This window comes from Tamandua tetradactyla, chromosome 11, assembly GCF_023851605.1.
Source record: "Tamandua tetradactyla isolate mTamTet1 chromosome 11, mTamTet1.pri, whole genome shotgun sequence".
NCBI classification, from domain to species: Eukaryota; Metazoa; Chordata; class Mammalia; order Pilosa; family Myrmecophagidae; genus Tamandua; species Tamandua tetradactyla.
In genome coordinates, this window is record NC_135337.1 from 61440272 (window position 1) to 61464858 (window position 24587).

At 40.0% G+C, this 24587-nt stretch overlaps 1 protein-coding gene across 2 annotated transcripts in view; it reads right to left on the bottom strand.

Moving 5' to 3' along the window:
• CACHD1 (cache domain containing 1) overlaps positions 1-24587 on the bottom strand; it is a 222435-nt gene that overhangs the window by 89883 nt on the left and 107965 nt on the right. For both annotated transcript variants that reach the window (XM_077120712.1, XM_077120713.1), the window contains exon 3: positions 18143-18291. In XM_077120712.1, the coding sequence (XP_076976827.1) occupies positions 18143-18291 (149 nt within the window). The remainder of the gene's footprint in view (positions 1-18142; positions 18292-24587) is intronic.

The following is a 24587-nucleotide window of genomic DNA, read 5'->3' on the forward strand; positions in this document are numbered from 1 at the left end:
GGTATCTTAGACCAGTTAGAAGTAAAAGCCTAAAATTGTGGAATTGTAACCCATATCAAACTTTGAAATCTGTTCTACAACTAGTTGTTGTGATGTACTTTGAAATTTATTACTTTTTTGCATGTTATTTTTCACAAAAAAGAAAAAAAAGTCGATTGTGATGATAAATGCACAGGTATATGATGATATTATGACCCACTGATTGTACACTTTAGATATTACATGGTATGTGAATACATAACATATAGCAATAAAAAAAAATAAAAGTGAGAGAGAGATTAAAATTTCCACATACAAATTCTTAGGGAATTTTTGAATAAGAGACCTGTTCTACAACAAATACTAAAGGGAGTTCTGTTGGCTGAAAAAAGAGGGCAGGAGATGAGCCTGGCCCTGGCATCATAGGAATGTCAATGCCTTCCTGACCAAAAGGGGGAAAAGAAAGGTAACAAAATAAGGTATTAGAGGCTAAGAGAGTTCAGATAGCATCAAGAGGCTTCTCTGGAGGCTACTCTTATGCAAGCTTCAGCTGGATATTGCTAATCGCCACAGCTTGCCAAACCCCAACCAACATCATTCCTGTTATCACTAAAGATTACCCAGGACTCTATTTGAGATCCTACAAAAGTTATATGCACTAAGTTTACTTTTCAGACCCTAAAATCTTCAGATGGTTCCTAAAACCCAGAGGGGCCAGTCTCTCCAAGAACATCACCCAGTTCCATCCCCCTATCCCATATTGGTTGACACCCCTTTTCAACATGAAAAAAGTCAGAATAGACATAAGCCAAATATCCCTAAAGACTGAGAGAAGGATCAAAGGAGAAGGAGGAATTACAACAAAGAAGTTAGGATTTAACAAATGAGTATGACTACTGAATATTGATATTTCTATTTAGTCTCCAGTATCATGGAGCAGCTAGAAGGAAAAAACTGAAATTGTGGAACTGTAACCCATACCAAACTTTGAAATCTGTTGTATAACTACTTGGTAAAATAAGCTTTGAAATGTATTGCTTTTTTCTATATATGTTATATTTCATAATAAAAAAAACATTTAAAAGAAGATAATACGGCATTTTCCTAGCTGCAAAAAGGATTAGAAATAATGCACTTTTATGGTATGACACATACCTTACACCTGCTAGATTGTTAATGTAAATAAGACCAAAGCCTTTTTGATTTTCAGTGGCTAGTACAAAATTAGAACTAGTGCTAGAACAAACTAGAACTACTGCTATACCATGGCTAGTAGGTGATCAATAAATGTTAGTAGACTCAATTACCATTTGCTAGAACAACAATCTGGAAGAACATAACAGAAAGATTTAACAACCCATTTATATATAATCAGAGTATTTTTATATATGTTTAATCCAGGGATAATAAAAATGAAAGACTTAGAATTTTTAAGTAACCCATTTAGCATTTCAGATACTAAGAGAACTCATGAAGTTCCTAAGAGCTCCCCAAATAAACTCAACCTGAAGTTGTTTTTTTAAATTTTTGTTAAAATGAATACCCTTGGGCAACAAATGCCATTAATGAAATCCATTAATACAGGTGGAGAAGCTATAACCTGGAAGCAACACTCCAAAAAAATCAAGATACAATTGAATTATCCACATGGTCTTTGATCCTCTGTTGATCACATCTGATAACATTTAAGAACAAGTAAACTGAAATTATTTGTATAAGCAGGGGGCTAGGTTTTCACACAGTGTGTTGGGTTCAGCAGCAAGTTGAATAGTCTTGTTTTGTTCTATATCTCAAAGGAGACCTCTGGTATAGCCTCTCACCCTGTGTAGGATGATATCAAGAATGCCCACTGCATCTCAAAGGACACAGCTGCTTCACCAATATGGCTGCCCTTCCCTGGACCTGTCCCAATCTGTCTAGATGAGAAGACTGCTGCCTCAAAAACCACAGAAGGCGAGAAGAGATGTGATGAGCCCAGCAGCAGCTGCTTGTGGGCATATTGGCAAAGTCAATCTCATGCACCCTCCTGCATTTTAGCATTTGAACATCTGTGAAGAAAGAATAGCTTTATATAAACAATTTTAGTTTAATGTTCAATTATTCAAACTAATGAACTAATGACACTGATAATCCCCACTCTGACTGGATTTAGTTCTGGAAAGTGTTCTTGCTCCAACGTTTGAATGCGTCTGATCTATGTGATTTGTGTAGTTGGGCCTCGCCTCTTGTGCCTTCATGAATGCAGGTATTGCCCAATGCTCGAGCTAGCCACACCATGTCCAGCCCCTTTCTAGTCATGAAAAAGTCTGACTTTTTCCATTAAGTCAGGTAACACATATTTTAGAGTTTGTAAGCCATATGGTCTCTGCTGAAAGACTTTACTCTGTCATTGTTGTATGAAAGCAGACATAGCTAATACATAACACAATATATAAAAGAATGAGAGTGACCATGTTGCAACAAAAATGTACAAAAATAGGTGGTGGGTCAGACTTGACCCACAGACCCTAGTTTGCTCTCCCCTGGTCTACACCAGCAGTGTACAAGAAAATTGCCCAAGAAGAGGAAAATATGTGATATTTGTACTGTCTAAATTATAGCCACAGGAAGCAAGTGAACATTTGAAATGTGTCTGGTGTAACTTAATTAATTTAAATGTGAACAGTCATTGGCTAGTGGCTATCACATTAGTCAGTGAAAGTCTAGAAGGGTCTTCAGATCATTTTCCTTAATCCTTCAGGTTTCTGCCAACTAATGAAAAAGGGCAAAGAGATAAGTCATTCAAGTATCACTTCCTCAGAAAGGCCTATCCTGTTTTGCGTATTTTCTCGAAGCATATGCCATAATTTTTAGCTTATGGACCCATTTTTACATGTTTATAACATCAGGCTCCTTTATTGGTAATAAAGCTGTTGAGTGGATTTCTAAATGAGCACAGATACTACCCATACATGCCTCCAACAGACCAAGGATAGGGGCCCTTCGATTCAAATCAAGAGAACTGAGTGGTTCTTTGGTATGTCTGCAGCTCACAGTTGTACTTGTCATACAACCAATGAAGTTCTTTTACATCCACCCGTTTGACAGTTGAGAAAAGTGATGCCAAGGGCCACGCCGAGATAAGTCAGGGATCTAAGAGATATCTGAACCCATCATCTAATTTGAGGTCCAAGGGTGAGCCACCCCACCAGACTGCTTAATTAAGTGATACATTAGGAAGAACTTGCTGAAAGGGGCAATGCACGAGGGTCACTGGCAATTTCACCCATGAGAAGTCTAACTCCTGGAGACAGCCCCTCTCAAGAGCCAGGACCTCAGTGGTCAGCCCCACTCCTTGAGAAAGTCAAAGTCCAAAACTGAGGAGGCATTCCCTGGGCCTTTGTGAAATGAAAGCTGGTTCCTAGAGAACAGCTTTCTCTATTATTATGGGCTGTTTTTCTGTCTGCATGAAAAGATCACCTCTAAGAGCATTAAAGAAAACAACAATCAAAACTGAAGTGACTCGTTAAAGAGTAGGTGCTCAGTAAATATTTGTCAGTTGTAAAAATTCTACTCAATGTGGTATTTGTCATCAATGATCTACCCGACCTTTTCCTCCCAGTATCTCTCCATCAGGCCCCCAGTACATGTGTCTTTCTGCTTGACCTCAAATGTGATGTTTGCCAGAACTGGCTGCGTGCATCTTCAGAGCCCAGCTCAAATCAATTCTTTTCCCCTGAAATTTCCCCTGTCAGTCTCAGCGTATGATGAGGCTTTCCTCCTTCAAGCATCCACAAAACACTTAAGTAGGGCCATTCTGCTTCTTAATTTCATGCCTGAGCCTCTTTTCCCTGCTTTTCTTTTTGGGTGTTTTGTAATCAAGCTTAGCAAAATGTTTTAGTAGTCTCTTTCAAGCATAGTAGATGCCTGATATTACACTGACAGGCTTTAGATTCTGCTTATATAAACAAAATTCTTATCAACAAAAGTTTACATATAAGACATTATAAATAATGAACAAATCATCTTAATTATTTTGCCTTCTCCATATCCCAAAAAAGGGTGTCAAGCTGAGGCAGGTGCCAAGAGACTTTGCTGCGGAAGCCCTAATGTCTAAATCCCACCATTCAGCATGTGAATCCCCAATTTTCTCTGAAATGTTTCATGCACTTGAGAAATCTCAGCTCCCCCAAGCGATTATAAGTTATTCATGGTTGTAGATTTCTCTCTCAGGTCTACTATATTGTTGGAAATGTGTGGTACACTATAAATTCTTATTGGCTGACTAATGAAAAAGGGCAGAGAGATAAGTCACTGGAAAGTTCTGGGTATTTTATTAAATCATTAATATTGTTTGAACATCTATAATGAACAAGGCGCTGCCACCCAGGCAAAGCAGGATTATGGGCTTCAGCGATAAACAGACTTGGGTTGGCGTTTGGGTTTGATTGCTTTCTGCTGCATAATCTCAGCATGTAATTTAAATTTTCTAAGACTCCGCTTTTTGCATTTATGAAATTGAGATGATAGTAGTTCCTTCTTCAGAAGGATGCACTACAATTTAAATCATAAAATGGCACTTCAGAGCCTCGTACATAATAAGCATGTAAAAAAATATTAATCAGCAATAACAGTTAACAGCTACTGAATGTTTATTATATATCAAGTACATTCCAAGTGATTTACACAGATTAACTCAACTAATCCTTGCAAGTTTTGAGTGAAGTATTGGTGTTATCCCCATCTGGCAGATCAAGAAACTGAGGCACAGAGAAGCTGAGTTTAGAAGAGCAAGGTTCACACCTAGGAAGTAGCAAAACCAGGATGGGATCTCACATGGGAGTTCTCATCTTAGTGAGTACATTATACTGCCCCCTCAAGAAATTAACAAATAAATCCTCATCATTATCTAAAACACCTGAAATAGAAGTCCATCTCAGAGGAAAGTAATACTCGAAAGATTGTGTGGGCAAGGGGAAGCCTTAGCTTTCACATATTAAAAAAAAAAGCTACTGCTAAAAAAACAAACTTCATAACAGACAGCTGCATGGAAAGAACTCTGTGGCCAAAGACAAGGATGCTAAGGAAGAGGAAGATATTAAAAGAAGGTCTTCTCTATTTGGTGTAGCTATCTTGGATCTAAAAACTTTTTCACCATGGTATAGCTATGGAACTGGCCATTTCCTAGTCATTTTTTTATTATTTCAGGAGCCTTGAACTCCTTTCCCACTTCCCCGATACCTGAGAGGCTTCAGGGAACAAGTGGCAGCTAGGAGCTTTGGGGGGACAGATGAATGAACATGCATATCTTCTGAGCAGGGAAGAGATGCAGCAGCAGACTGGGGACTGTTCATACCATTTTCTCCTTTGGCTGGAGCTTTCTCCTCTGACAAATCTAGTGTTTTGGTGATCTAGGATCTTGAACAAACGGTTTATGTGCAATAAAGATAACAAAATGGAAAAAAGAAAAGGAAATCAAGACTGAGAAAAAGAAAAGAAAATCATCATAGCCGTGATGGACAATTAGATGTAGCCCTGAGTTTCCTGGCAGCCAAGGTAAAAGGGAAACCACCATAATTGGATATATATTATGTAGGAGGGGGAAACATTAAAAAGACATAACACAATTTCTCAGGGGAAATATGAATTTCAAATTTCTCATATGTGATAATGAATAAGGGATTTTGAATGACATAATGGGCAATGCCCAGAGCTAATGTTTTGTTGTGGATATGGGCAAGGTATAATACTGGGATACAGCTGAGGACAGCCCCTGTACTCAGAGTTCCAGGTCCAAAGGTAAAACATAGTATGTCTGAAAAAGTGGCCAAAGAACATGACTGTATAGAAAGTATTTTATCTGAAGGAAGCCAGAGAACAATCCTGGTGCTTTAGAATTAAATAACTACTCTTGCAGGAGAACCTTAGCCAGAGGGCATGAGTCCAAGGAAGGAGGCTATTTATAGGACATCTGGAAGAAGGTTTACTATTGAGGGGTAAAACAGACTATCTGCCTTCTTTCCGAATTTGAGTTCATTTTTGCTACCTGGGTAAAGGGAAGGTAGTGAGTGTGGGTGGTTTTAAATTCATTTACTTCTATTGACTCTTTACTTTCTAATATTTAAAGAATTCAGAGACATACATCACAACCACGCTCCATCCTCCTTTGCTACATGGTATCCTTTAAATGGCAACAAACTCATGATAGTTTCAATTTGTCTTGCCTTCCCTCACCCTTAGGGAACCCTGGATGTGGGCAGTGCAGTCACTGGCCAAGTTAAGGTAAAATGCCTAGAAATAAATCTCACTCTGCTTCTTCTCTCACTGCCTGTGTCACACACATGCCAGTCAGGTAAGCAAGCAGGTGTCAACAGGGGGCTTAAAAGATAAGAGCAGACCGACAATGTGTCCAGTCTTGGAGCCTGCTAGAAATAATTATAAGAGAGTAAAACCCCATTGATTTTCTCTCCACCTGTCACTCACACACACTCACGAGTGTCTGTTTCTCCTTCTGGAGTCTAGACTCTTTCTGGATTCAGGGTAACTCTTGCTTAGCATCCTTACTACATTATCCACCTCAGGCCCCAGAGGAATGAATAGCTGCCTTCCAGAAAACAGAAATGCATTTCTATGCATGTGTGCCTTTTAGAAAAGCAATTTATAAAAAGGCACATGCTCTTTATTCTGATTTGGAGAGCATGAGGAATATAAAGCTCATGCTTAAGATACTTTATAAAATCATATCAGTTACCCTTAGAGGTTACCTAAAAGATTTCCATTTGGAAATATATTAGCTGCCAGTCATATTTATATAATCCCAGGTTTATGTAAAGGTCAAGAACTGGTAAAGTCATAGATCTTTATATAAAATAGGTGGGCAATCCAACTTAGGAGGTTTGTTTGCTTCATTCTATATACCTGTGCTTAAAAGGGTTAGTCATGACAATAAGAAAAAAATCCTACTGAAATCTCCTTCAAGATCTTTACTATAAAAAAAAAAGCAGCTAATGGATTATAACTACTTTTTACACTTATTTCGTAAGATAAAACCTGTCTGAAATACAATTTCAAGAGAAATAACTTCATCTCTCCTGCCCTCTTAAGTTTAAAAAACAAAACAAAAACAAAAACAAACTCACTTCCTTCTGGATTTACTTTCATGAACAACTGATCGAAACTGCATCCCGAGGGAGAAAACAGAACTGTGACTCCCACTTTGATCTCTTCCCCATGGAGAAATTCACTCCCTGCCTGGCTTGCAAGATGTTCATTTGATTGACGTTTGCTCTGATGTGCAAACTGCTTTGAACTTCAGACATTTAATTCCCATCAGGCTGCAGTCATTTTTATTCTCCTTCAACAGGATTTACAAGCAGGAGATCAGCAAATGTAGAAGATAAAATAAATTTGCAGAAGCTTTGAATCTGACATCAAAACAGTGTTCAAGTGAGCTCCAATTGGATTTCATTCAGCCTTGATTCACAGTGTAAATCAACTTTTCAGTGGAACCTCGGTTTAGAAAGAAAACGATATAATGGAGAGAGACACATTAGTTGTGGTTTACTTCCTGAATCTCTTTCTTGGTCTTTGTTTAAATTTCCTAAAGAAGGTGATTTACCAGGCAAACCATTTAAAACGCTGGGCGTCTGTTCCTCAAAATTCCCAGTGAAGCTGGCCTGATTTATCACATAGCACACAAAGACTACACCCTCAGCGTGTGTGCTGAGAGCGATGATGAAATGCTGTATTGTTTGTGGATACATTTTTAAGGCAATAATTTAAAAGCAAATCCCTGTGGATTTCTCAGAAGAGCCAGGCTCACTCTTTAATCGCTGCATCCACAGCAAAGCCAATACAATGACAGCTAATGGGGTATGGAATATTTTTTCACTCGTTTGCTTGAGACAGGTGCAAACCAACCATTTCTTCTGGAAGCAAAACCTGGTATCAGATCAGAAACCGGTGTGGTACAAAGACGGTGAGGCTTCGATCAAGTTCACAGACACAAGGCAGACCCCGCTGCAGGTGCTGCCTAACTCCCAGGTTTAAGAACAGCACACCACGATCCTGTGGGAAGCAGAGGAGGCAAAAGCTCTCAACAGTAGCCGCAGAAACTTTTAAAAGAAGGTATAGACACTGAGAAATGCTCCAACCTACCATATGCCCTGGTCCTAGTAACAGTTCAGCAGCATCTGGTTTACTGTGACATAACAGCGAGACAGATCACTTCACCTCCATTCAACCAGCTCCCCGCTCATTCTCTGGGAAGTGTCTGCTCTACAAATATTTGAGCAACACCAGTTAAAAAAGAATTCAACAAGAATCCCCTTATCTTCTACTTAACCACACATGAGAATAAAGTTAAACAAAGAAAGAGCTAAGATAAAAATCAAACATCTGCACTGGCAAATATTTAAACTCTGTTTGAATGGGGGAAGAAAGGGGTAAGAGAAGGATCACTTCAAAAAGGAACTATCACGTTTATAAAGTAAATGATCCTCCAATCCCCCACCCCCACCCCCACCGAGTTTACTTATTCAAACACCTAAATGAACGGGCAAACTGAACCGCTGTCAAATAACGTGTAATCACATTCCGAGAAATAGTTTTTCCTCCCATCTCTGCAACAGAGATTGGAGAGATAAGGCACATTCTTTTTGTTCTTATCAGTAACAAGGATTAAACCTTTAGGGTTCAACAATTCAACCAGACTGGAAACTAGGGCAATTTTAAATGCCCTTGGAAGGTAAGGCTTTCAAAGTAATGAAGCTTCTCCTTCTCTGTTAGAGTCTAAGTATCTTTGTATCCCCAAACATATTTCTTTTCCACCATTTCCCAACCAAAACAGATCGTTGAGAAGAGGCCCTGCTGAGATCTTGTGTATCACTTCTGAATTCAAACTTCAGGTGTTAGCAGTTTAATCCACTGTTACAAGCTTGGAAAACTGAACAGGTGACGTCTAGGGAACTGGAAGTGATTTGTAACTGAAATAAATATTTATCCTTATGTTCCTCATTACCTGATTGGGACAGGGACACAAGAAGAAGAAAGAAAGGAGGATCTCTGGAAAACTAAAAGAGAAAACAGGCAGAGGGTCAGAGGTCTGGTGGGATTTCCGGGAGCCCTTTGTGTTGTCCCACAGTCTGTTCATCCAGCCACCTGCCCTCTGACACAAGCACTTGGCACCTGCAGTCATTTTTCTGCATGCCCTTCTCCCTTCTGAGGAAGACATAACGTGGGAGAGCCCTTCTCACATTTCTTTATCCCCACGGCCTGGCCCAGAGCCTATCGATGAGGCATAGACGTGCAGTGTCCACTGGATGAATAAATGAATGAATGAATGCAGAAACGTTAAAGGGTAACACTTCCCAGGAAGAGAGCCCAGCGATTGTTACAAACTGGCTGTGTCTTCTTCCCCTTATATACACTGAGCAGTTAGCAAAGGGCAGAGCGCTGTGAGCTGTGAGACACACACATCAAAGAGAAGCTCTAAGAACCTCAAGTTGGACAATGACCTTGGAGACGACCTGAGCGACTCTCAGGCACAGAGGCACTGGGGAAAAGAAAGGCCTGTCCAGATGTTCCTGGTTCTGTAAAAGAAATACAAAACACAAAATGCGGAACACCTATGGCTATCCTTGTGTCCTCAGAAGGAAGTACTGAACCATATTAAAGAATTAATAATGCGATGCATGTGAGGATTGATAGATCATACGTAACTATACCAGCCATGGCAAGATCCAGAAAGAGAGGACAGACAAGATCGTTTTTAAATCTTGGCCTTCTTTGAAAACTTCGTGGCTATTTTTATATAAAACATATAAAAAGCTCAAACGAAGTTTCTGGTTCTTAGCTGAGATAGGAGCTTTTTCTTAAAGCTGGCACACTGCACTTGCTAGTCTCCTTTAAAGACCAGGTTTTTAAAAAAAAAATCATAAGGCCAACTCTGATGAAAATCCATAAAAGGCAGCTAGTAAAATGCAGTAGTGTAAGTAGTGTGCAGGCCCCTGCCCTTCCTTCACAAGTGGGGAATCCATAAAGCTGGGTCAGCAACAGCCACACGTTTATGCTCCTCGCTGAGGACGCTCATCAACAGGCCTGAAGGTTCATGTGGAGGTGCAGACACCTACCTATCTCCACGCACCCCACATCGGGAAGTCAACTTCTGCAGGAACACAGTATTAGGTTGAACGAAAAAACTAACCAGACTAAGGCCGTTTTATATTCAGTCAATGTAGAAACTTCAAGTTGAATTCTAAGGAATGCATAGTTCAGCATTTCAACTGGCAGAGAAGCCACTCCTATTTTACCAATGGTTGAAAGCTTTGATCATTAAAAAAATAAAAGATTTGGAATCAGGAAACCTAGATTCTAGACCTCGCTCCCCAGAGCCCTGCCACAATCTCTCTGAGCCTATTTATTCGTTTGTAAAATGGGAAGAAAGAGTACTTACCCCACCAGATTGTTGACAGGTTCATACAAAGAATGCAATGTCAGTAAAACACTGGTTTTTATGGAAGAAAAACATTAGTATTTGACTGGAGCATAAACATACGTAACTCTTTTATAGGTTAAACTATGTAAATGTGAAGCTTTCTGAAAGATAGATTGGTCTGCAAAATCTTTGTTGAATTTTGAGCTCAATTCATATCCTTCTGGTACCAATATCCATAAAAACTGCATGTACAACATTTAGCCTTCCTGCCAGTAATAACAATTTTTTAAGGGACTAGAGATGAAAGTTGGAGGTAAGGAAAGTGGAAATGACTTGAAAGACTGGGATTTGCCGTACAGTACTTGGAGAGAAAAAACCCAAAACACATCTTCTTGGGGAAAGAACAGGACCTACAATAAAATTAAACTCAGTTGTGAAGGGCTGAACATTTCAGATTATTTGACCTTGTGACCCCTCTCTCCTGGAAAGCTCGTCCGTATCCTCATATGTTCAGATCCCTTTCCTCCTTCAATATTTGGCGAAAATGTTTCTTCCAAAACCAGCCCACAGTTTTTCCAAAATGAATGAATGACTGAATGAATTTGAACAAGTTAAACTGCACAGGCCTTGTTCCATAATATAACTTAAATTTCTCTCTTGAATGCTCAAAAAGATGAAAATAAATTCCCTCAAAGAATCCAGAATTTACCAGTTTGGGCAATAGGAAAACTTGTCTACAATGGCAAATGGCTCCAGTTAAAAAACAGGCCTTGTAAGCAGTTTGTGGGATATTAATGAATTTTGAGATTTGAAGGATCTCTGAAATATATTTAGTTCAAACTACCATTTTCCTGAAGTGAGAAAACTGGGGACCAAAGAAGTTACATAAACTCCCCAACATGGCGCAGTGAGGTGGCGAGTAAGGGCCCATACAGTCTTAGTGTTTCATGACTCTGATAGAACCTGCATCACAGCTGAGCTTAAACTGAAAGGAAAGCTGTCTTAATTGTTTGAGGTATTTCCTTTCCACTACAGTAGAGACTGAGCTAATTAAAAAAAAAAAAAAAAGCTTGCTTCTTCTTAAAAATGAATTCAAGCCCATGTTTGAGTTTAGTTTAAAAAAAGAGACAAACCCTAAAACCTAACCTGAAGGTGTAGAGTCCCCAAAGAATGGGAATTGTGTCTTTTAAGGCTACTTTAAATTCTTAAAGAGCCTAGTACAGGAATCGGAACATTATGGGTTTGCATGCTAATAAGAAAAATTAAAAAACAACTCAGTCAGTAGCTTATTTCTGGCTATGATATTGGTGATACTTAAAGTAACTTGGAATGCTAACAGAGAGATTTGCCCAACATCTAAATTGTGACACTAGATATACAACCAGTTTATACATAAAGAGAATAACTAGAATGCTGAAATTCCTTTCCAGGTGGCTCATTAACATGAGGATTAATTTCTTTGAGAAATTTCTATATGTGACAGTTTGACACCTTCTAGTGCAAATTTGAAAGGCAGTAAAATTTTTAACTTCAGTGGTGATTTTTCCAGTCCAGTTTTCTGTCCTTTCTCTAAAAGGGTTATAACTGTGGTTATTCATGAGAATTGTAATCCAGAACCTGTGTTCTTGCATCAGAACCCAAGCTAGTTGCTTTGTCTACTGCATCATGCACCCAAGAGGTTGAGTGCTAGTTCCTGACTTTCTGGAATCATATTGCTCTAGTGGGCTGGGAATGCATGAAATTTATGTTCTAAGAAAATGAGATGAGCCTTATCTGCTACCCCCAGAGATTGTATCAATCTTGGTGGATGCCGTCAGCTTAGAGATTCTATAAAATAGCAGGAATCTAGTTTGACAAAAATTCCAAGAGTTCCTCCACTATTTTAAATCAGTGATGCCTTTTAAAGCTGCCCTGATACGTTTGAGTGGATATGTAAAGAGCTAAAGCATTTCACCTGTAGGTATCTGGCCTCAGAGATCCTAGGAAACAAGTATCCCACTTACTTTCCCTCCCTCAGTGTCCCTTTGCTCATCTAAAACCTGGTCTAGAGAGCTTAATGCCAATTCTTACCACAACCAGCTAATTAACAAGCAAAAACTGAGTGAGGATACAGCATTGAATTCTAAAAAATAATAAACATCCAAGTCTATCTTCCCAGTTATTCCTATTTCACTTTCTCTTTTGCTCCCTTCTTCTTAAATAAAGACAACGAAAATAAAAATGCTTACAGCCAGTAACATCTACAGATGTGTTTGGGGAAAGGAAAAGAGGAATGAGTTAAAGAGAGGTAGAAGAGTCCATTGTTGATTGGTTTATATAAAAGCAAAAGCAAAATTCAAGGTCAGAGGGGCTACTGATGAAATAAATAGCTTCAGAAGTACATGGCGGAACCCCATCTCTGGCAAGCCAGGTGTCAGGAATGGATGCTCTTAGTGCTGGGCATAAAGGAACTGCCTTCTTCAGAACCTGAGTGAATGAGGACGGGATGTTTAAGTTGGCACTGCAGAAAATGAACATGGATAAGACATATTCTTTCATCAAGGTTATTAACATTATATTGACTTTTTAGATCAGTTGCAATTTCACATGCTAACAAAGTAGAGGCAGGTGATGAAAGTCAAGGAAGTGGGTTGGACTTAATACACAGGAGCAAGCAGGAACCCTGGTGGACAGGAGAATGCATGGTCCGTCTCGCTAACCACGGAGCACCGCTTCACCAAAGCTGACCTACGAAGTGGGAATGCAGACCCCTGGATAGCCAGATCTGATTTTTCAAGAGGAGGAAGAAATTTGTATTTTTAAACTGTAAAATTTCCCAAAGTTTAAATGTTGGTAAAAGATTTAAAAACCTTTAAAACATCGTGCAGCCAAATAAAATACATCTGCAGCCAGAGTTAGGCCATGGGCAGGTGTGTTTACCTGGCTGTGCACTCAGATCTCCTGTACCCTCATCACCTAACCCCATGCAACAAAAAGGGGACTGTTAACTATGTTAATAAGTGGATTCCTTCCTGAAACTCTGTTATTTTAAGTGATACTGTTGAAAATGAGTTTGTCTTAGGCTAAGCCTTAGCCTGTTTGTTTTCTTTTTTCATATTAGAGAATGTTAACTCTTCAGATCGTTCCTTCAACGAACATCTAAAGAGTGCCTAATCACTACACAGGGCTCTGTTCTAAACAATTAACCTCTAAGGCGTCTGAGAAAGAATTTTAAGAGGTGACTGGTCCAAGTAGGAAAGTATCAAAAGGCATCTGAGAAATCAATTTTCTGTCCTTTTGCAGGTTCTCTCAGTTGTCAGCATAGTAGAACCTTCAGGATCTGTCGCATTGAATGCTCTGTAATAGCATGCTTTACTGCTCCTCTTCAGAACTGGGTGCTTTATATTATATTTTAAAAATATGCACTATCAAGCCTTCGTAAGGAAAATCAAGTATGGATTTTACAAATCACTCTGAAACAAAAAGTGAAAAATAGCCATCTATCACAATTACTACTTTTAAAAATATCATCCTAGTACTAACTCACCTTTAACACATTTGGAAAAGAAGCAAGCTCAGTCACCAGCACTTAAGATGTCAATAACAAACTAGAAGGCCGTTAGGCCAATACTGAGTTTTAAAACATGTCTATTTGGCCTGGATGATCTAAGAACAGACAAGGTCCAGATTTAAGACTCAAGGTTCCTTACTGCAGGCCCAACTGCTTATATTTATTACTAATGGCAGGAATAATATACCTTTGTGTGGCCAGATAGAGTCTATGGACCAAAAGAGTTTCAAAAATTCGCCTTACAGAACTGTGACATCTTAGTATGAAAGGACTTCAGCACCACAGGAATCTTAAGTCTGCTTTTCATAAACTTTAATCATTACCATATTATCTTCAAAATTTTGGTCATATTAGCCACTCCATTTTATATAAATTAATTCAATATTTTATTTACGTACATTTATTTTTTTAAAAGAAACTTCATGTTATTACCATAAAGGAAAAAAAAGGTATCTATTGACAGAGAGGGTAATACTGTACTAAAAACATAATTTTCTAATAAAATAAAAAGTTTGTCCACGTGCAACCTAAAAAGCAACTTCCCTGTAACCACCCTATAAGGTAGGTACTATCATCATTCTCATTTCATAGATGAGGAAACTGAGGCTCAGAGAAGTTAAGCAACTTTCCAAAGTCAGCAGGTAAATGAAAAAGTATAATTCAAACCAAAATCTGCCTAGCATTAAAAAAATTGCTTTTAATTGTGTCTATAAATCACTTCCCAAGACTAGGAGAGCTTCCTTTTTGCATTTAACTCCAACATGAACTCCTGAGATTCCAAATGTAGACCTCTTTAGAGGAATTAGAAATAGGAAAGGCTAAACTGAAAATGCATTCTGCAAGATATCACAGGAATTAAAAAACTCAGATAAAAGCATTACATGGTGGATTGGAACCAAGTCCACTAAGGATTTTTACCCTGGTTTGCCCCAGTAGCTTACTCTTTCCATTTTAAAGTCTTCATTAACAAGCTAAGAGAGTCCCATCATTTAGAAAGAGCTAGTGTTCAGCCAATGGCTAGAAAAGCATTAGCTTGTTTACCCCAGAAATGCCTACACATGGAAAGTGGGCTCAATTCCAAGCTAAGAAGATTCATTCTAAAGACTGGTGGTCCTCAGTCACACTTCCTGTGGCAAACAGCTGTTATCAGGTATCTTTAATATGCCACCAGACATATGCCACCTTGTTTTGCTCATCTAGAAATCTGCTGGTGAGCAAACTGCCCTGGTTTGACAAAACTCACCCAAGAATGAAGAGCTGGGTTCTCGGCTCTTCACCTGGTGAGGGGCCCGTTCAGCAGCCAGCACAGAGGTTCCAGCCTCTGAAGGTGGAATGCACACGCATTCTATTCTCCTTACTCAGCATTTCGCCTAGTTACATGAACTAAATGAGAAGTTTCTGGTGAGCAGAAACCACATCTTATATTTTATTGCATCCACCAAAAGGCAGAATGCTGGACATTGGCAAATAGCTATATGGTCTATATTTCAGACCTCAACCCTCAACTCAGCATGTTCAAAATCCACATCACTGTCGCTACCCACAAACATTCTGATGTACGGCCCCCTAAACTTTTTAATATATGCATGTGCATGAGTATGACCATTTTCACATGTTAGCAAACATTCTTCTAGAGCACGGCTGCAACTAATCCTCTCCCTGTATGACGATTTCCTTAACTAATCTTCTGTAGTTAGAATTTCAGGATATCTACAATTTTCTCTATTGTAAATGGCACTATGACAACTTTCTTTACCTCTTTATCTTTATGAAGATGTCTGACTATTTTCTTGTGATATTTCTCCAAATGTCCAGATCAAATAAGATACATACTTCTAAAGTTCAAAAAATCTTTTCTAATGCCACCCACTTGGTGTATCTCTGCTTTGAGGGAGCACTTCCCTGCAGTGTCACATTTTTGCCCTATTACTTATGTTCAGTATCTGCTCCCTCCTCCCAATCGTTTACATATTTCTTGAGCGTAGACATCCCGTTATTTACCCATGTATTTAAATCAATTCAGATTCCAATAAATAGTTGTTAAACACTTAAAAGCTCCAGATACATAGGGCAAAAACGGATGAGGTGTAATACATGCTCAGAAGAGCAGGGGAGGCAGACTCTCGCTGATGACAGCGTATGATATATCTGGTTCCATACTATGACAGAGCTGTATGAAAATTACCACGGGAGCAAAGATGAAGGAGTGATGACTCTTTCCAGGGACAAAAGCAAATAGGGGAAGAGAAAAATGGTATTAGGAGCCTAAGGAGAAAGGATAATTGTTGAGTTAGGTCTTGAAACAACAGAAACTCGTCGATGGAAGAGTAATGAGGAGGAGATAGATGGGGTCAATTTATCGGTAGAAGCCATCCGATTCAAGCTCTGTGTGTGTGTTTAATCCCTAGATCATTAGTTCCACTTAGGAAGTTACGAAGGTCCCCAATCTTAAAGCCTGGGTTTCCCAATGATGGCAATCTGACATTTCAAGCCAGGTAATTCTCAGTTGCAGGGTCTGTTCTGTGCATTACAGGATGTTTAGCAGCATCCCTGGCATATATTCACTTGATGCCAGTAGCACACCCTTCCTACCCCCCAGTTTTGACAACAAAAAGTGGCTCCAGACATTGTCCGATGTTCTGGAGGCAGAAAACCATCCTTGGTTGAGAACAACTGGTCTGAGCATAATTCTAACTCTTAGGACTTCTCCCATACTATATTATCCCTTCTGTCCCTGTCCTGAAATGACTTTTCCTTGGGATATAAAACCCAACTGGAGCCTCACTTTTTTTCTATACAAGAAATAATTTTGTAAAATTAAGTTACTGATGCCTCAACTATAAAAAAGTCATCCATCTCCTTTGATTAAGCCTAATAAACAAAATAGTGACATGTTCACTATAATGTGGAAGTTTATAAATATTATAGCAAATAGGAGCATATAACTTTTCAGTTTACAAGGTACCTTCACATGCATGATTTCATGAAAGCTAAGAAAAATCTTGTGACGTATTAATATCATTGCCATTCTAGAGATAAATATTGGGCGTCTCAAAAACATCAAATATCCAAGACAATCTGTGTGTTAAGTGCTGCACATAGGATTCATATTCAACTATATTGATTCCAAATGGTATATATGCTTTCCATTTGGTTTAGTGAACAACTGGTATGAAGTTCATTAGGGTGCAGATAGGGTAACCCAGAGAAAGGCTGATCTTAACATCATACAGATGGGGTAATAAAATGACTTAAAGACGCAATGTACCTTCATGGTCCACTAAGAAACCCTATTAAGTAAAACTTGTCTGTTGAAGCAAAACATCTTTTAACCACCAAAACCAATATTGTTTGGTTTTGCCTAGCTTTGAGAGCACATACTGTGGAAGAAAGAGGGATATGTATGAATTACAAAATGCCTACATTCATGTAATTTTTAAAGCATGTTAAAAAATTCCTTTACTTACTCTAAATAGCCCTAAAAAATTGATATAACTGATGATTATCCACACTGACTGGTAGAAAACCACATAAAAATAAACATTAAGTAACTTGATTAAGATCACCCAGCCAACCAGAAGTGAAGCCAAACTCTGTAACTCTAGAAAAGTGTTCTTTCCACTACAAACAGATTCCCAGTATCACGCGACCCTAAACCCTCCAGATATAAATATCACTAGGCCAATAAATAAAAATATCCTCAACCATACAATACATACAGATTCAATATTATCTGAAACCACATTTCCATTTGTAGCCCTGAAGCCAATATCTACTACAGTAAGACATAAGATTTTTTGGTTACTGTTCTCAAAGACAAATAAGCACTCAATTAAATTAAGCAAGTTAGCAGAATTAGTGAGACTATTTTACTCATGGTTACCAAAATCTAACCACATTTACAACTTTCTATACTTAGTTGATGCTGCAATTAAGCAACAGGTGATACTCCTAAACCTGAATTCCAACACAGCTAAAAGGTGATTAGGCAGGCTCCAGGGATTCCCTGGCAATAGAATCTTAAGTTACACATCTTCAAAAAGTATTTGAAATGATAAAGGGTTTATTCAAGACAGAAAGTAAACCATATGGTCTGTGACAACAAAAAAATAACAGAGGCATCTGAATACACAACGGAGAGCATAAGCAGTTCAATTCCTGTTTAAGATGGAAAAAAAAAAATCCCAAGTCTTTCTTACTCCATCATGGAAGGTGGGATGGTACAGCAGTCTTGAATTGCCGTCAGGGGAGAGGTGAGGTGGGCTGTGTAGGAAGCTTCCACAACTTGCTTGTTCCGATTGACCACATCCAAGTACCGGTTGAACTTCTCTCGGATTTTTTTGGCTAGCTGTGGGACGAGAGGGAGCAGAATAAACCGAAAGCCCAAGACAAGAACCCATTGTAGTTTTTTATAATAAACAAATTAATTTGTCACAAGCTTTGAATAGTAAAACTCAGGTATAACAAACAACACACACCCAAGTCTTTATTCTACTATTGGGTTGAGATAAAAACTGCAAAATGCCCAGAAGTCATAGCATGATACTCAGACAACAATAAAATAATACGCCCCTCTTACAACAGACACCGCAGCATTTAAAACCTGTCATATGTTCAAATTCAGATAGAACAATGCCTAGCCATAAAACGCCTTATTGGTTAAGGGAAAACAGAGACCCTTGATATTGTTACTGTAAGGATGACAGCGGGCATTGGGAGGTACGGGCCAACCAATAACTACTGGAAGGAGAGAAGAAACATTAGCTATTATTCATGGTTCTGGATTCATACAGATTTTGGGAAGAGAGGAGAAGATACATGAAGGAAGAAAAAAGACATTCAGTACCTCCTGCTTCCATGTGAACCGCAATTCCCTAGAGTTCCACAATGCAGACACATTCATATAAAACAGAATATTTACTTAGAAATACGCTGGTGTTTGGTCTTTAAAATGGACAAATGTCTCCCTTAACTGCTATGAACAAAACACTTCATCATGATTTACTTTCATGTGTGAATAATGAAAGCAGATTGATAAGCATGCTGTTTTTTCCTCCATTGTTCCCATCAAATACCACAGCTTAATTACAGCTCTCCAAGGAAAAAAGCGTTGTTTTCCTTCCCCTCAAACAAAATGTTACCCAAATGAAATGACTGATGGAATTATAGCTAATTGGTTTTGTAGAGCTATTCATTATCAGCACACTAGAGGAGAACTAATCATCTCCTCTGGGTCATGCCTCTCAGGCAATCCCATAGCTTCCAGGCTGGGAACGTGGAACCAAATCAGAATATCTTCGTTTGTTATTTTCAAGCCAATTTTAAAGTTTGATTTTTTTTTCCCAGTGACATTCTTGAGATTTCAGTCTTAATTAAATAACTAAAGGTTTCTGAACTTGCTAAAAATTGCACAAACTATAAAGTTTAGAAAAGAATTTGTACATATCAAAAGATTAAGAAAAAATATATGTTTTCCTCACTGAAGTCTCTGCAATGAAATATAAAAACAGTTATTTTCTCATCTTACTTTAGACCAGTGGCTTCTCAATCCGAAGTGATTTTTGCCTCCACCCTCACCCCCACCACAGGGACCAATTAGCAAATTCTGAAGACATCTTCAGTTGTCCCAACTGTGTGATGGAAAGCACTACTGGAATCTAAAGGGTAGAGGACAGAGAAGCTCTTAAACCTCCTGACAGCCTACTGCACACCCAGCCTACTACTGAAATCTGTTATATGGCCCAAAATGCCTATAGTGTTTCAGCATTGAAAAACCGTCATTTAAGAGAAAAACCAAAGCTAATTATCCCAAGTGTAGTTCAGCCAATAGATCCAGACCATCTTATTTTAGTTCTATACCCATCTAAAATGATACCTTAAGGAGGGGAAATTCTGACAAAATTTATACATTAACAAACTTCTAATGTGTTCTTTGTTTTTCCTTTCCCAGCATGACGTGCACGAAGCTGTCATATATACCTACAGTTCATTAAAATGCAGCCCAAATACAAAGTTAGGATCACTCACTCATCAGCAGATGTGCTGACTTGTTTTGTAAGCAATGGTTTGTACTAACCTAACAATCTTCTTTCCTAGACTCTCACATTCAATGGGTGGATTAGTGACGAGATGCGAGTAGCAGATCCAGCGTGAAAGCCCAATACTCTATGTTCACAGAGCATGCAGGCATATCCTCTCAGAACACATTACACTTCAATGCTGTTATCTCTTTTTCATGTCAGAAAACTAGACATGGGGTAAATATGCTTCGTGTGGACCCCACTAGACTGTGTGCTCTGTGAGGGCAGGTGCTATGTATGCTTTCCTTCATCTCTGTATCTTTAGCACCTAGTATACTGCCCGGCGTTGTGGGTAGATGAAAAATAATTAATGAATTAATAAAAACTTAAAAAAAATTCATCTAAGAATCTTAGCCTATGGTCCAAAGATCAACAACCTCTTTAAAAACATGCAACACATTTTCCATATAGCACGATATGTATTACTAGAAACTCCACCAAGAAGCAAAAATCCTGTCTTCTCTTTAGGTTCTGATTTCTGATCAAATAAACATTATTAATCTTCCACCTAGAGGGATCAATGGTGATAGTCCTTGATTGCCCTTGGGGACAAATGTCCTCTAACAAGTTGAAGATGAGGTGTATGGGAAAGTAACGAATTTGCAAATAAAACCTCTACAAATTCATTTTTAAAACAAAAAAGAAATACATACTCATCTCTCTCTCACATACATATGTATACACATATACACACAGAGAGACACATACAGGCCTATATAATGCCTAAGTACACTTGAGAAATACTCAGGCAATTCTTCTACACATCCGGAGAATTCTAACTGAAAGAAAGAAGAGAAAGAGACCTAGCCAAGCTTAGATATTCTAGAGTAAGGGAGGGCTAAATGTGGCCCGCTGCCTATTTTTGAATGTCCCGTGAGAAACAGTGCTTGTATTTAAAAAATTTTTTTCTTAAGGAATATTCTCTGATATGTAATCACTATATGAAATTCAAATTTCAGTGCTCATAAAATTCTCCTGGAGCAGAGTCACGCTCCTTTGCTTATAAACTGCCTACGGCTGCTTTGGGGCGACAGTGGCAGAGTTAAGTAGTTGTAACAGAGTACACAGCCTTCAGCACCTAAAATATTTATTCTTGGGTCCACTATAGAAAAAGTTTGCCAACTTCTGGTCTAAAGAGGGTTACACTTTCCTATAGGTTCCATAAATACTATGTGGCAGTTCTTAAAACGACTGTAACATCCTAGTAGTCCATCCCACTGAGAGGAGGGGTCTATGTTCTCTCTATACCCCGCCTGAATCTGGGTCGGCTGTGTTGGCTTCTGCCAGCAGGAGCTGGAGGAAGTGATATGCAGTTACTTCCAAAGCTAGGTCACAAAAGGCCACGCGGCTTCTGCTCCTTGCATCGCTCACCACCCCGGTAGCCACCACCCCAAACTGCCATTCCAGAGGAAGTCCATGACTAAATGCTCTGGTTGTCAGCCCTGGCTGGGCAAGTTTTCTAGTCATCCTGCTCCAAGCTCCAGATGCAATTCAAGTGACTCCAGAAGATTCCAGCCCCCAGGGTCTTCCCAGATGCCATGGAGCAGAGACAGCCCTGCTCGCTGTGCTTGGTCTGAGTTGCTGACCTGCAGAATCCGTCCACGTAAGGAGAGTTTTTTAGCCACCTAGTCTGGAGTGGTATGCTTCACAGCAGGAGATGATGGGAACACGCAGGACAGGCTGACTTCCATCCTAGGCTAACCATATAGAAACTAAGCTAAATCGAGCTGCTCAAACCCAGGCATTCCATCTAAGTTGTCGAAATTATCTAAACTGTACCTGTGGATTGTAAACCTGCCACAAAAGAATTTCAGGGTTCTTCAGAAAAGTTTAATTGTTACCATACAGTGGTGCTTACCACATGCTAGGCCCAAGGACCCTACAGTGTAAATACTGTTGTTTTATATCAATAAGAAGCCACTCATTCAAATTCAGAACCGTCTTGCCTATAAATAAACTGTGTGCTCATTTACTAAGCTAAAGTGTTGCAGACCTAAAAGAAGCTGTCATGATAGCAGAAAACTGACTTGAAATAATAAAATATCACAAATCACAGAGGCTGAGCAATGGATTTCCTGTTCATTTAACCGGCCAAGGCTCAGAGCGGGCTGTAAGGAGCCCCTCAGCATGGGGCTGGCTGGAGAACTGAGTGTCCCTTGGGTGGGGGTCGGGGTGACTGGCTGATGGGAGAAGGTTCTAGAAGGGTGGGTGGAGAGTGAGTTCTCCCTCACACGCCTCAGTCGTCATCCTTCCCCAGTGGAGGTGGGATCCCTCACACACAGCCAAACTCACAGCTCAGACACTCATAGACACTTAAGAAAGGTCAACAAAGCAAGCTCTCTCCTCTCAGATGCTCACTTCTCAGCCAGACACTCTTCAATCTGTCATGCTGAGACACCCTACCTTGCTTTATATTTTTAAAAAAGTAGCCAACACTTACTGAGAGCTAACTATGTAAGGGTTCTGTTCTAAGCACCTGACACCCTTGCACCCATTTAATCCTTCAGAGGCGCTGAGGTTGTCAAGTAACTTGCTTGAGGTCACCAAGTTAGTGGCTGCTGGAGCTGGGAACCCAAAGCAGCAGCCTGGCTTCAGAGCCCAAACTCTTAAACATGATGCAACCCTGCTTCCTTCTGTCACACACACAGACATGTCCCCAAGCCCACCCGCCAGCAACTCCCTGTCCTTCCTGCCCAACCCACCCAGCGCTGCGGGAGCCTTGGCGGGAGCTGTAACCATGACACGCCGTCACAGCCTTGTAAGAGGACTGAGATGTTTCAAAACTAACATGATTTCGTTTCCAATTCTTCATAATTCCTATGAAATTCAAGTACTTTGAAGAAGTTTAGAATTGCTGAATTCCACCACCCGTATATTAAAAGGAGATGAGATGCAAGGAATTTCTGAAAAAACTGCCTGGGTGATGCTGCCTGGCTCTCTAAGTCCTGTCAAAGGAGCGTGATGGTTCTAATTCCTCCAGGGTGTCTTGTCTGCCTGTCCTCAGTCTGGAAGGAGAATAGAGCGCTCATGTGCCTTTTTCTCAGAAAGTAAATTGCAGAATTCAGTTCTATTTTCCTCGTAGTCGGTTTATCTGTCACAAGGTGGTGAGAGAAAAATCGTACTTTCCATTTTACAAGGCCAGAAACTGAGGACTCTGGAGCTCCAGGGCTCCCGATGCCCAGGGGGTGCTTCCTTCCCCTCGCCCTGCAGCCTGACAGCGCTGCCCTGTGGCGAGGATCGCGAGGCCGACTCACTGCGGACAGCTCAGCTCAGGCCCGCTGAGGGCCGCTGCCTCCCGTCCCTCCCCCTGCAGCCCAGCCTCACAGGGAAGCCGCAGGGCGACCAGATCCTGACCCAGCGGCGAGGCTGCCGGGGCCAGGCTGACGACTGCCACCTTCCAAGCGGCTGGGCAGGTCGGGCTGGACCCACCGCGGCCCCGCAGCCAGGAGAAAACAAAGGGCATTCTGGACAAAAAGCTACAGGTGGACCCACACCCCTCCTCAGTGTAATTATAAACATTTTTCTTTCCACAGCTCAGCTTTCATCTTGTATCCTCCTTTATTCTTCCGCCCTTCATCCCCTAAGGGGTTCCTGAATGCTGATGAGACAACGGGACTAAAACCATCTTGTCATCTTTGGGGTCAATTCTTTGGCTAGCCAACATCCAACCACGGGTCAGACGATCAATAGGCAGCTCGTCGGTCCCCATGGGAACGGATTCTAATTTGTCATCATCTCCAGTGACAACGTTTCATCACAACATCAATGAATTTCTTTCTTGCTGAATTTCGCTTCCCTTAATTTTCCCATAGACATTTCTGCCATTTGCATACTTCCCCAGTCTTCTCCCGCCCCCGCCCCAAGCTCTTTGTACCTTAGCTTTAAACTTCTGAAAACGGGGGGGGGGGGGGGGGGGGGGGGGGGGGGGGGGGGGGGGGGGTTTGAGGTGGGCACACTGTTGGAAAAGGTAAAAGAAAACAAAACTGCAAAGGCATAGTACACATTTTATTTATGTATGCTTCCTAAAAGGAAGGGCTGGAAGGAGTTTTGGATGTTAGAGAGAGCTTTATTTAAAATATATAACAATGGAGCTGACAGGCACAGACAAGACGTGTACCCGAGGGGACTGAAGATTCACAGCAAAATTCCTATTGAACGTAGAAGAGTTTAACATTTGACATTCAAGAACCTTTGTGCCGTGATAAGAATCTAATAGTCGATCCCACTCTCCTTCAATTCCAGCCTCATTACTCAAGAAACAGACCTTTCGTTTTGGTTTCCAGCAAGTTTCAGGTTTTGGTCATTTACATGTATGTGACATAGAAATAATTTTAAAAACAGAGGCCAAACACAAATGTTTAACACACCTCTGAGCAACAACACCCCATTGCATTCCAAAGTTTCTCATGTAGAGAACATTCTCATCGTTTCATGTTGCCGAGTGTATACACAACACGGTAACTCCTTCTATTCTTGTATTATTAGAGTTGTAATGTTCTAGGTAGGAGCAAGCTTTGAGCTCTGCCATTTATTAGCTGGAAAGTTGGGCAAGTTCCTTGGAATA